This window comes from Bombus vancouverensis, chromosome 10, assembly GCF_051014615.1.
Source record: "Bombus vancouverensis nearcticus chromosome 10, iyBomVanc1_principal, whole genome shotgun sequence".
NCBI classification, from domain to species: domain Eukaryota; kingdom Metazoa; phylum Arthropoda; class Insecta; order Hymenoptera; family Apidae; genus Bombus; species Bombus vancouverensis.
This window is the reverse complement of record NC_134920.1, coordinates 7,838,997-7,851,607: the sequence shown is the minus strand read 5'-3', so window position 1 is coordinate 7,851,607 and position 12,611 is coordinate 7,838,997. Positions and strand designations below refer to the sequence as shown.

Genomic DNA, 12,611 nt, shown 5'->3' with positions numbered 1-12,611 from the left:
AAAGATTCCACGGCTACCAAAGGCAGGCGACGAGGCAACCGACCAGCCACGATAGCCACGATGGAATCCACGACTATCGGAAGCGATCGCGAAATCTTCGAGCAATAATTCACCCCCTCGTCCCCTTCGTCTCTTTCTTTCTATCGTTCCATCGTCTCTCTGTTCCCCGTGGCAACGCTGGCCCGTTCGACAGCGATGTTCTCGTAGACTTCGGCAGAAGACCACGCTGCCGCCGCATCGTCGAACAGTTAATGCTCGCATAATACGTGCACGCCGTGGTGGCCGCAAGGGGGGACAGGTATTGTTACTAGTTTACGTCCCGTTATTTTCTTGCAGTTGACAGAAATTCCTTAAAGCGCAAAGGTGACTGCGCTATCGACGAATCTGCCGGCTTTTGCGCAAAAATCTAACGCTTTTATGCCAGCTCGGATCGTTGACCTCCTGCGCGCATGTACTCGACGTACGAGTTTTCACGATTAAAACGTTTCGCGGAAAAGGAGAAGGATTTATTAATAAATTGCAATCGTCGACGAGAAATTCGACGGGGGAAACTCGTTGCGGCGATTGAAATCTCGAGAGCCGCGTTTAATTACCGAGCCGGTGCAAGTGGAAAGGGATTAAAACGTAAACGTCAAAACGAAGATAGGGCAGAAGGGCGAGGAGACGATGTATCTCTGGTGGGCCGCGAACTCTTTACACACAATTACGCGTGTACCGGGTGAACCGGTGAGAGAAATATTGCGCCGCGGTGTGGCGCACGTCGTGGCCGGTGCATGCACGATGCATGCAGTTTACCGGTACCAGCGGTAATATCGCATCGCGAACAGCCGGCAGAGAAGAGAGGATAGGTCGAGATTAGTTCCGATTGCCTGTGCCGCACAGAGTTATAGAAGGGTTGCCCGGCTTCGGCCAGGCATCGATCCCGGCTACCGGCTTCTGCCCGTTAATGAGTCATGTTTAATTGGCGTGGGAAGACCATGGCTACGTTCACGTAACGGAATTGAACTGTACCCGATGCAACAGCGCTTCCAACAACGTAAATATACCAGCACGCCGCCGATTGACCTTATGTACACGTGGACACTGGATGGCAAATAATTCAACGAAAAAATTCTTAATGAGCAGCAAATCGTCAGGTGATTAATCGATCACCAGGCAAACGTTTACATTTGCCGGAGAGAAGAGAGCTAGAAGATTTAAAATCGCAATTACCTCTCGATTCACGATCAACGTGGCCCCCTGTTTACTACGAGAATCGCAATAGAACGATCGTCGTGCTTATTTTTCCATATTACGTTTTCTGTGTCGTTGCACATAAACGCATACGCGTCTATAATTATTTATTTTCTAGCTAGTCCATACATGTATATATATATGTATAAATAATGAAACTTAGGAAACGTTAAATACTCGAGCAGCATCAAAATGTTCCATCACATAGCCATTTCGCAGGTGTCGCGATCATATTCCAGGCACGACTGGCCTGGATGCTGCTTTTCGCAAGAAGCTACAGTTTTACGGCTACCTTGACGACAGCCAGGCATTCACCATCAAATCGCGATTTCTCAGGCAACAACGATTTAACGCGAGGCATTCACGGGCCTCAGGTACGAGCACAACGACGAGGACGAGTAGAAACGTTGTGTGTCGCGGCAGATGGTACGCGACAGGCCATTTCAAACGATTACTGTTACGCGAGAGCTTCTCTCTCGACTCTCTGTTAGGCAGGCCCAACTATACCGGTATGCAAATAAATGGCATCGAGCGGACGCGTTTAAAAAACGTACAATACGCTTGCGATACGCGGCGACGACGCGTGCTACGGGCCATTGTCTCCGAGTCTAATCACGACCGCGTGTGCATTTACGAGCCACCGGTTAGACGGACGTGTAGCCTCCGGAGAAAGACTACCTTTTGCGAGAGGCGGTTCTCGTATTCTCTGCGTTACCGCGCCACGTAGTAATATGCATCGCGAATACCAACACGGAGTCACACCCATCATAGAGCCCGACCCTGTGGGTGGCGCCACGTACTCGCAAATAAGTCCTACGAATAAGTCGTAAGGCCATCATCCGCGTTGCGTCTCCGTCGCAACCGACTATGAATATTCTCTCCTACAGCTAGATATAATGCGCTCTTTGTGCTATGTTTCCTTTTGTGCCTGGTAATCTAACCTCCGCGGCGATTTTCCGACGCATAACGACGCGTTAGATCAGCGGAATAATTCACTTTGATTCGAGGACTCGTTAAATTTTACCCCAGTACTTGCCCGAGGAAGTTATGGTTAATACTACGCTATCCGCCGCCAGCCAGTTGACCTCTCGTAGAATTTTCAAAGAACGAGTTAGATACTAGTAGTAGAATCTCTGTAACGGGGGACCATGGTGCGCTTTCTATTTTATGATAGAATCTGATTGCCTAAAGTGTTTTGGTCGATGACATTCGTTTTAAAGAAATTGAGAAACGCTGGTAGCTAACAGAATTTTCGAGAACACGCGCGCCTATCATAGATAACCACCGTGACGGTGAACGTTTAACCGCTGATACCGAATTTTAGAAACTTTGGTCTTTAATTATACATTCGTCTCGCGCAAATTCCAACTGCCACGATTATCGTAAATCACCGTTCACCCGTACGGAACGTGATAAAACGAAAAAAAGTTAAGCTACGAATGAAATCACCGTAAGAAAGTGTCAAGGCGTCTGGTAGCGAGGTTCATTGGCGCGCTCCAAGTCCTTGTACGATCACGTTCCTAAATCGACACTTCGCTTCGCGATCTCGCCGCTAATCGTCCTTCCGCGAGTGACGTGCTGACATACCGCGGTTCTTGCTAACAACCCCGACGGACCCTATTAGTAGCCCATATATATATATATATATATATAAAAGTATACGGTGATCTGGCTTCTCGACGCACGAGGCCGGCATCGCGATTTGGGTGCCATCACGTACCGCACGGAATCGAGCGGGTTTCCATTCGCGGCCAATCGACACGCGCTTCCCGCGGTTCGATACCGATCTCTGATCGTGATCGCTACCTCGCCGCGTAAACAAATGGAGATCGCTCGCGAACAGACTACGATCGTACGCCTAACTGGAAAAATTGATCGGACACGTTCGTGGGAAGGTTGAAGTACGACGTGGCTTCTTGAACTTGCCGTAATGCCACGCGGAAGGTTGCGGATTCTCGTGAGAGAGAATACGAATTATTTCGCGATACCCGAAGACACGGCCGTAATTAGCGCGATGAGTTTACGTATCAGATTTGATACAGGTATGTACAGGTTGAGAAAATTCTAAAACGCTCCCGGGTTCTTATCGCGCGCGAGAAAATCGGCGAAGAAACATTGTGTTCTTAGTAAAGCAGTCTCGTTAAAAATGAAATAAGTCGTTTAGTTTCCACTTGCTTTAAATTCAATTAATTTTACGCGGGATTAAAGCGAGCGGTATTATCGACGTAAAATAAGATACAAATAAAATAAAATAAAATAAAATAAAACACAGACCGTCTTACTTACTGTCGTCAAGCGTGATATGTAATTTGCAAATTGCAACTTCAACTTGTTAAGTCGGACTTCAAATGTACAACCCGAACTCGTCAAACTATTCCGGTTAAGTTATTCAGATTGATACGAATCTACCATTAGATACTACGTGTATAGACAACCCGCTTGCGTAACGTTGATATTCGCATACGCGAACCCTACAGATTTACCAACCTTCTACACCGTAAAATAATACAGAGTGGATGAATATCTTCGTAATATATTCAATCTGTAGATGTTATCGTTACTTAAAGCCGGAACAAAGTCTCCGGTTTGTTTGCACGCGACTATTGTACAAAGAAAAGAAGGAAGAACGCGTAAAACGTAAGAAAAGCTAACATACCTCCCTAGACGTTGGTGCCCCCAGGACGCAGGGGCTGTCCGGGCGGCGGGGCGCACTGGCCCACCGCTTGCTCGAGAGCTCGCTCTCATCCTGAAACAATAAACGTGACCTGTAATTAGACAAGACGAAGGTAAAGGTGATAGGCGGTCAGACTTGATGAGCGCTATTATAGCAATCGTAATGGGCCCCTTGGAAACCAAATTGCTCTTCGCAGAAAATTAGATAGAGAACAATGGAACAAAGAGGAGCGGAGAACTTGCGATTTCATCGTATTCTACGCGAAAAACCAACATTTTTGCTCCAGTAATCTACAAATTCTGTAAATACCGATAGAAGTAGGTATCTCCGTATCAGTCGACGCATTGCACGCGGTGTGATTGTACGTGTAAAATATTCGAAGAACGCAAATCTTGTACCTTTTATCGATCCTACGACTACGTATAAAATTCGGATGATTTAAACGTAATTGAAGGTTGTTGCGGTTTTCCATTAAAACACCGTGCTTCATACGTGGCGAATAGCAATAAGAGAATGTCCGTTAGACAGATCGATATTCCATCGCGTTTATTCATACGTAAATTTCCCAGTTTCATCGTACGACTGCCGATAAGCATAAAAACTGCAATGTGTATTCCGTTTCGTTTTACGACACGACGTATGCCACAGCTTTTTCCTACTCTGCGGAGAGTACATCGTTGTCGTTGAAGAACGTACGGGTTGCTTCGTGCGGTCACTCTCTCGAATGGACGCAGCTGCGCGACGCAACGCGAGGAAAAGACGGGTAAACGCGGTGCCATGCCGGGCGCAATTTTCCGGCGGCGCCGGCGCGAATCGATGCGAACGCCTCGCAGAATTGCATTCTGCGACGCGATTAAGCTCGTACGCTCGGCCAGGAAACAGCAGGGACGCTCTAATGGGCCAATTACACCGGTCATTTGGAACGAAACGAAAGAAAGGATCGCCGTGGAACGGTGGCAGTCTCGTCGGTTCGCTCGAATAATTAAGATCGCATCTCGCCACGGTGACAACGTAAATCGCTTGCGCGCGAGACTCGGATAGCGATGCGAACAAATCCCGAACGAAGAAATACCAGAGATACCTGACGCAGCTACCTTTCGAATTTTTCATATTATAGGAAACGTATAGGAAGATTCTGTTTCGTGTATTATATAGACTGTGGCCTTTACGACAGAGATATTTCACACTTATTTATAACGCAACGTTAATCGACGCTTCTCGTCATTTGAATTTTCTAAACCGTACATACTAGTTTCTCCACTTATCGATTTCTCGATTAAGAAGTTGCAACTAAGCGCTTCTTTCGCATTAACGACAAGCAGAACTCTAGAAATCTTACGTAAGCGAAATCTAAAAGCTCGTAGAACGTCGATGAACGTGTATCCGCCTTGGATAACTAGACTAATAAAGTCGTTTAAAAGCAGAATCGAGTGTTATCCTCTCGAACGGGCAAACATTGCACACCTCACTTATCGCAGTAGAAAGAATTATAAAATACCGTTGCGTTATTACGTAAGCCTTCTACAAAATTAGATAAAGCAGATTCGGCTTTCTTTACGTAACGAATGCACGTTGTCACCCAATTAATAGTAGACGTTATCTACATGCTCAGGTGTCTACGAACATTTCTGGTCGATGGAAAGGCAATCCACTCGACGGTTGTATCTAACGCGGTAAAAATACGTGCATTATTTGGATTCATTATATTCGACTGTATTCTGACAGCTAGATGCGTTATTATCCTCTTATTATTATTACATATTGCATTATTACGCAGCAGTTGCAACAGGTCGACGATGTTACGTTTACTTTCGCTAGATTTCTCCTATTTTCCGTAATGCAGTGAGATTACCGCTGAAATTGAATCGGCTCCTTCGGACGCGGCAGTAACGATCCAGACATAGGTGTGTTCTCCGTCCAGACGCATCGATTATGTCAGCGCGGCTCGAAAAGAAAAAACCTATCCAGCCACCGGCGAATCCATAAAACAATTTCACCTGGCGCGAACTCACGACGATTGCGTTGTTATGATCTGGAAGAACGTCGAAGGAATCACGCGTGCCGATACTCCATGCCGATTCCTCGAAATCCTCCTTCGACCACCATATTCAGTAAGACGTCACGATTTTTCTTCTCGTCGAAGGCAATCGCCAACGCGAGCATCGCGGTCAGCGTCGACGATTTCGCAACGAGAGAGTAACAAAGTCGTGCGAGCTACGAAGTTGCGGTGAAATCACGAGCTAGCGCGAGAGGGCGCGATTAAACGTAAATGAGACGACCTCTGGTAAAAATCAGCCCTCGAAAAGGAAAATTCGTAATTAACGAGCCGGAGAAGAACGAGCTGATTCGCGTAGACGAGCTGCCTCTTAATTATCAGACCAGACACGGGCGATCTACCTTTATGAATGCAAGCATAAACGCTGGCCGATCGGCACACAGCGCAACACGGAGGCGTGTACGCACACTGACTCTGCTCCGGCCTTCCTCTACTTTCCCACGCCACACGTCTTTAACTCGCGCTAATGGCAATCGGGAGAGAGCTTTTGAAAGCTCCGCCGGTGGCTCCTGGTAAAAGTCGATCTGCGTAATCCGTTTTCTCGCGTGGCAAACCCCGCACCGATCGACCGTGTGGACCATAAATTACAACTTTCGGTCATAAAAACGAGACTATGAAAGTGATTTGCGGTGAGACGCCAGATACGGCGTTCCGTCTCCGTCGTCTCCTCCCCTGTAGTGGGAAGGCCAGGTGGGGCGGCTTTGAAATAATGTATGAAATCATCGACGAATACGCCGTGCAAACGGCCGCTCTCCATATGCAGCTGTTAGCAATAAGGAGGTGAAACGCTTACCTAACGGACGGGCATTAGCGGAATATTTATAACATTAATCGTCGAACCGTGCTGATTACGCGCTCACATCGCGCCATGGACACCCGCTTCACCGGCCGATCCCCGTTAATCCGATTTCGCCCCCAATCTTCGCGTCTCGTTCTTTCAAGGAACAACATCGAAGATCTCCAACGTTTTTGGACCGGTAGACCGCTGTAGGTACGTGTTTCGTTATCCTGATCACGATGCAAGAATATATCCTTCGTGAAATTTAGGTTGATCTCCGGTGTAACTTATCCCTGATACCTTGTCGTAAATCTCGACCGGTTTTCGAACGTTCAGAGGAAAGAACAAAGCCGTTGACGAACTCGATATCGTATTTGTTACGTGTGCTCGATCTCATTGCTAATAGTAGCGCAGACAAAGTGTACAATGAATTGAATAGCTCTCCCACAGCGCTTAATAGCTCCATACTTGGCTGGAATACGCAACTTCTCTAGGAACTCCAAACGTTATTGGCATTGACTACTACGAATCTGTCTGAAACCGTAAACACTGACTAATGATCAGCCATCAATGCCGTTCAACTGCAAGAAGAAAAGGTAGAACGTAAAGAGAGCAGACTGCGTGATTGAGTTAAACGTTTCGTCCATGGAATTCTGCACCTGTTAGCCGGCTACGTTGAAACGCGATCGATTCGGATCGACTGGAGACTATCGATACGAAAGTCGATGATGCACGAAACGCGAAGATTTATACCGGAATACCGGTAATATCCCGAACAGAAATATGGAATGCGCGAGACTACCGTGCGGCAACGCTCGGGTCATTCAATGAAGGAAAACAATGGAGGACTTGATTTACGGGGGCATTACCGACAACCCACGTACATGCTTAGATCTACATATTATACCAATATTCTCGATGTTTACTGGCCGAGCACTACCGCTATCCGCGTACACGATGTGATTCGCATGAGGCTCGCCGCATCTTCCATAACAGTCGACCGGTACGATGTCCCGCACGAATATTCAGAGGTTGCGACGTCTTCCGTGACTGTCCGACAGAACTCTGACGATTCTGTGAATCCTTTCTTAACCTACTATTCTTCGGTTTAACAAATCTTTCGCATAGGAAGCGTTTCTTCAGACTTTCTGTTTGTTATTCACAGAGAAGACAATCTGCTATTATTTTAAACACAGAGAAAATAATTGCAAAATGTGGAATTCTTGTTCCTAGAAGGTGCAGGATCGTTCCAAATGTTACACCGACTTAGAGTTCCATCGGATCAAACCTTCCGTCCTGCAAGACTGTCGCTTTTCTCGGTCACGTCGCGAGACACTCCGCGTTACATTTGGTACGTCGTTCGAAAGGAAGAGCACGGTGACTTTTTCCCCTTTCGCTTACTCCGCCCACGTGGACAAGATAATAAATCACACGGTATCAAAAGGAAAAAAGACGAACGGCATGCGCGAAGGGAAAGCCATAAACATTGTGGCAGTGCATCGGCACGTTGTATCAAACGTTGAGTCATTGGCGAAACGGGACGGGTCGTAAAACGAAAGAAAAAGAACGGAAGTGAAGCAGGTCCTTGGGACGTAAATCACAGGATGCGGTTAACGCAATAAGGAGGATATAATGATGACATATATCATCGTACTAATAGTAGGACCGCGATACGATCACGCTGCGCGATGGTCGCTAAGAAATGGCCAGAACTGCCCCCCAACCGTGTGGATGCGCCCGACCGTTTCGTACGCTTATAATCGGACGACTCGCCCGGATAATTACATTCGTTAAAATAACTCGGCCTGTCCCGGTGTAACTACATCCGTTAGGCATCGCGGCACTTGAATTTTTCACCGCTATCCATAATCGACCACCGTGCACCAACGTTAAACGTCCTCGGTGAAAATTGTTTCACGAGAATCACTCGATGTGGATGGGCAAAGTTTTCGTAATAAATTTAATCGCTGTTAATAAATTTAACTTTACGTATGTTGCGAAACTTTAATTACTTCGCGGGCGACGCGTTTATGTATTTTCGTGCGAAGGATGACACGCGTCGTGTGTGGTGGAAAATATTTTAAGTTCGCCAAGGCTGACAGTGTCTGCGTTTAAAGAAAAGATACGATCGAATACCTCGAATAAGGTGTGAGAAATTACATTTTTATCGGTAAGGAGAATAAGGATTCAGTTTCGAGAGGATTTGCATACGGGAACCAGGGCCCCGCCAATTATCTATGAAGCATCTGAGCGCGGTTGCGTACATCCACGCTCGTTCGCTTTACGCTCGTCTCGAGCACGAGTACCATGGAAGAGGACGAACGGGTAATTAGCGACGCTCGAGCAAGGAACAGGCGCGTGCCAGGGTGACTTAATTACAAATTTCGAAATGCGAAGTTCGCCAGCCGTGAAGAAGAAAAAGATAATTAATTTGAGGAAAAAAGCAGCTGATCGGTCGGCACGCTGTTTAACGCGTCAACGTACCAAAGACTATACAGTAGAAAAATGTACAGACTCGAGGGACTCGGAGATATAAATCTACTTTTCTCAAAACAGATTTTCACAATTTCACGAGTGCGTGTACCAATGTGTTTTACATTTGCGAGCACGTTCATTTTCTCACAAACCTAATCGCACTTTCGTTTTGCTTTACACTCGTGCTTTTTCACCCTTCTAAAGGTATACTACGATGAACAACAGAATGCTAGAATACGATTTTTGCGGGTTTTCGTTTTCCCAGTAGAACGGTGGAAAGATTTTTTCCGCCACGGCCCCTGAGTGAAAGTTTCAGCCAGGCTCCTATTTGCAGGCACGAAAGCGAGGGAGAGCAACCACGAAGCCGGCAGGTCGAGCGAGCCTCTCCTACGTATAATACTCGGCAAATCTTTGCGCCTGCACGTAACGCAAATCATGCGGCAGAAGTGTGGCACGTGTTGTCAGCGCGGCAACATATTGTACGTAGGTATATATATGTGTAATGGAAGCTAGCCGCCTCGCGCGATTACATAACGAGGGGATTTCAGTTTAAATATGGAAGCTGTCAATCTTCCCCCTGGCTACACGCTGTAATTAATAATAATTGCCTGCTCTCTTTGCCGCTCCAGTTATTACCTCCGTTTTGACGGCTGATTAGCACCGCATATTCGTAAATGAAGCAACCGACAAATTAAAAAATCTCTCTCTCTGATACCGCTGATTAAATTCGTGACTATCAGGAGAGAATTATTACAACGTGTCTTTGATATCTCTATAGAAATCGCTTGTTTTCTCGAACGATGTAATTTTTCGATCGTTCCTCATCTTCGTCTTTTTACAGACAGTGCAACGATTAAAGAAGATACATCGTAAAAGCGAACACCGATTAAATGCAGATCTCGCCCGAGCAAGAGCGATCGCGCCGGATCATGCAAGTAGAACACGGCACGTGTTGTCAGACTCGGTGTGTACGTGTTCGTACGTGTATTAAGCTGCACGAGTTTCCTTGGATTACACCAGCGGAACGTGCTCGAAATAAAAGTTAAAATCACGATCGGGTTCGTGTTAAATGCGAGCGGTTCGTAACTCGATCCATCGACACCGTCTCCCCGAGATTGCTCATCCTGGATCGGAGTCAGACATCGTTTGCTTCGTCTACAAAAACCCATTAATCTCTGGTGGACTAAGGAAAAAAATAGTATTTCTTATTTTCCAGGTGAAACATCCTTGATTGGAAATTTAATCGCGAAACCTATCCAGATACATTTTGAATCTAAGAAACAGTTAATCGTTTATACGCTTCGATCAAATCTTCTTAATTTTCGGTTACATAAATCACCGCGTTCGATATTCAACGAAGTTAATTATTTAAGAACTTTTCCTTAGTGGAATGACGAAATTGTGCACGGTCCAACTTGTTTCAGTAGTATAACCACGTATTATCGTGGACCACCCGTGACGAAGATTACCTAAAATATGTCCAAAAATCTGTTTGTAAATGGCACGTACACGTGTACAAAGAGCATAAACGTTCATGAACTGTTCGAACAAGTCCAGAATTAATCGCTTACAAAGTACCAACATTTTCTTGCCCAAGTATCGACATTATCCCTAAATGGAACGGAACGAAGGCGATCAGTGAAAATTTATTAATCGCAAATAAAATCGTTTTACGATCGCAGGTGTTGCACGATGCGAGAACGAAAATAATTGCAATGGTAATAATTGAATCGACCAGACGGACGATATCATTTTGGCGTGGTCCATCGCCGCAGCCACGCAACGAAAAATACTTTCCTCGTTACGACCTCCGGACACACGACCGATGCGATCTCATTTACCAGATTATGTACTTACGTTTTGACGTATCGCAGACTTCTTCGTCGTTTAAATATCGCGAACCGCCCAACAAACCTGTCCTTCTACACGACTACGAAAGTGGACTACCAAAGTTTGAGGCTCGTTATGATTCGTCTTAACGACGTCTTAACTTTCGTTCGGAAAAAATTAAAAGCAACGATACGATCGCGACGATCGTACATAAAGATCGCTGGCGCCGTACCGTGGGATCGTGAATCATTTCGAATATTTAGCGGGTCTCGCGTATAATTACAATGTACTTTTCGTAATTTATTACTAATATCGGCTATTAACATCGCGGACAGGCCGACGAAAAGTTTCCTTAACCGGTTGGCGGCTCGAATTTTACGAGTTCATCGCGTGAGTTTTTCTCTGCCTTTTTCTGCTTTTGCTCTTTTTACGTTTCTTCTCTCTCTCTCCCTCTCTCTTTTTCCTCTACATTGTAATTACAGAGTAGGACAAAAAGGTGTTGGCGAGTTTTACCAGCAGGGCGGAACTTTTCGCGTTCGTGCCACGGGTTCCTATAAAACAATGCACACCCACCGCGGCGCGCGTTGGTGTAACAATGTCTTGGCGCCACAAAGGTACAATGATATATCTGTGAGTCGAGGTCGGTTACTTAAACTTCATTGAAACCGCGAACAACAATGACTTTCTCCCGCGAGTCGAAAGGAGGAAGTCAAACCCGACGCTGTTACAACTATTCGCCTTGCTCGTGACGCTTCTGTTCCATCGGCCAGGCCGGTGAAAAAAAAAAGTCAATTATTTATTTCGCACAGGCCAAACAGCGTGGATAGTGAAAGGACGAGATCGTCTCTCGAACGTTCCTTTTTCGTAGGGGATGGCTTTCGATCGATGAAATTACCAATCCAGTAAGAGAGCCAGCCATAAAACCAACGTGAGTTCTTCGCGATGTCTCGCTTCCTCTCGTGTGCACCATTTATTAAGAATATTACAACGTTCTACCGACCGCAATGAAAACGGTTTAATGGCTTCATATAAGCTTTGATTTATACCGAATCTCGTACGTTTCCTTATTCTCCTGGTTCGTTTGTCGAACGAATACAAGCATAGGATTTTCTGATTCCACGTTACCTAAACTTGATACTGAAACTGCAAACTTTCTTATTTTACTCGCGATAGTACTGCATAAAAGTATCGAATACGTCGCTATGAAAACATCTATAGCCTAATTTCTAATTTCATTACGTAAGAATAAGAACAACTTGGACTCTTTTTCAGCTTGTTTAACTCGGAGCAATTGCAATATTCTATTTCACTTATGCAGTAAAAAATAATGTTACTATCGTGGTAATATCTTTATTCCACTCGTACACGGTACAATCGATCAAACATCGATCGAGTTGTCACACGCTCGGGTGGTTCACCCTTCCAGTCAAACTCGAGGCATTGGCACGAGCCTACTCGCATTACGACACGCGGCCGCTAGGCTTGATAATTTATTATTACCGAAGAAATGGAAGCCGCCGATCTATTAGCACGTTCGACAATAACAGCACCGGCCGTAAGTAACC

General features: G+C 45.7%; 1 protein-coding gene across 1 annotated transcript in view; it reads right to left on the bottom strand.

Moving 5' to 3' along the window:
- The window catches only part of LOC117157007 (uncharacterized), a 291,632-nt gene that overhangs the window by 200,197 nt on the left and 78,824 nt on the right, over positions 1-12,611 (bottom strand). Inside the window, exon 3 of the mRNA XM_033334628.2 lies at positions 3,890-3,979. Coding sequence (XP_033190519.1) covers positions 3,890-3,979 — 90 coding nt within the window. The remainder of the gene's footprint in view (positions 1-3,889; positions 3,980-12,611) is intronic.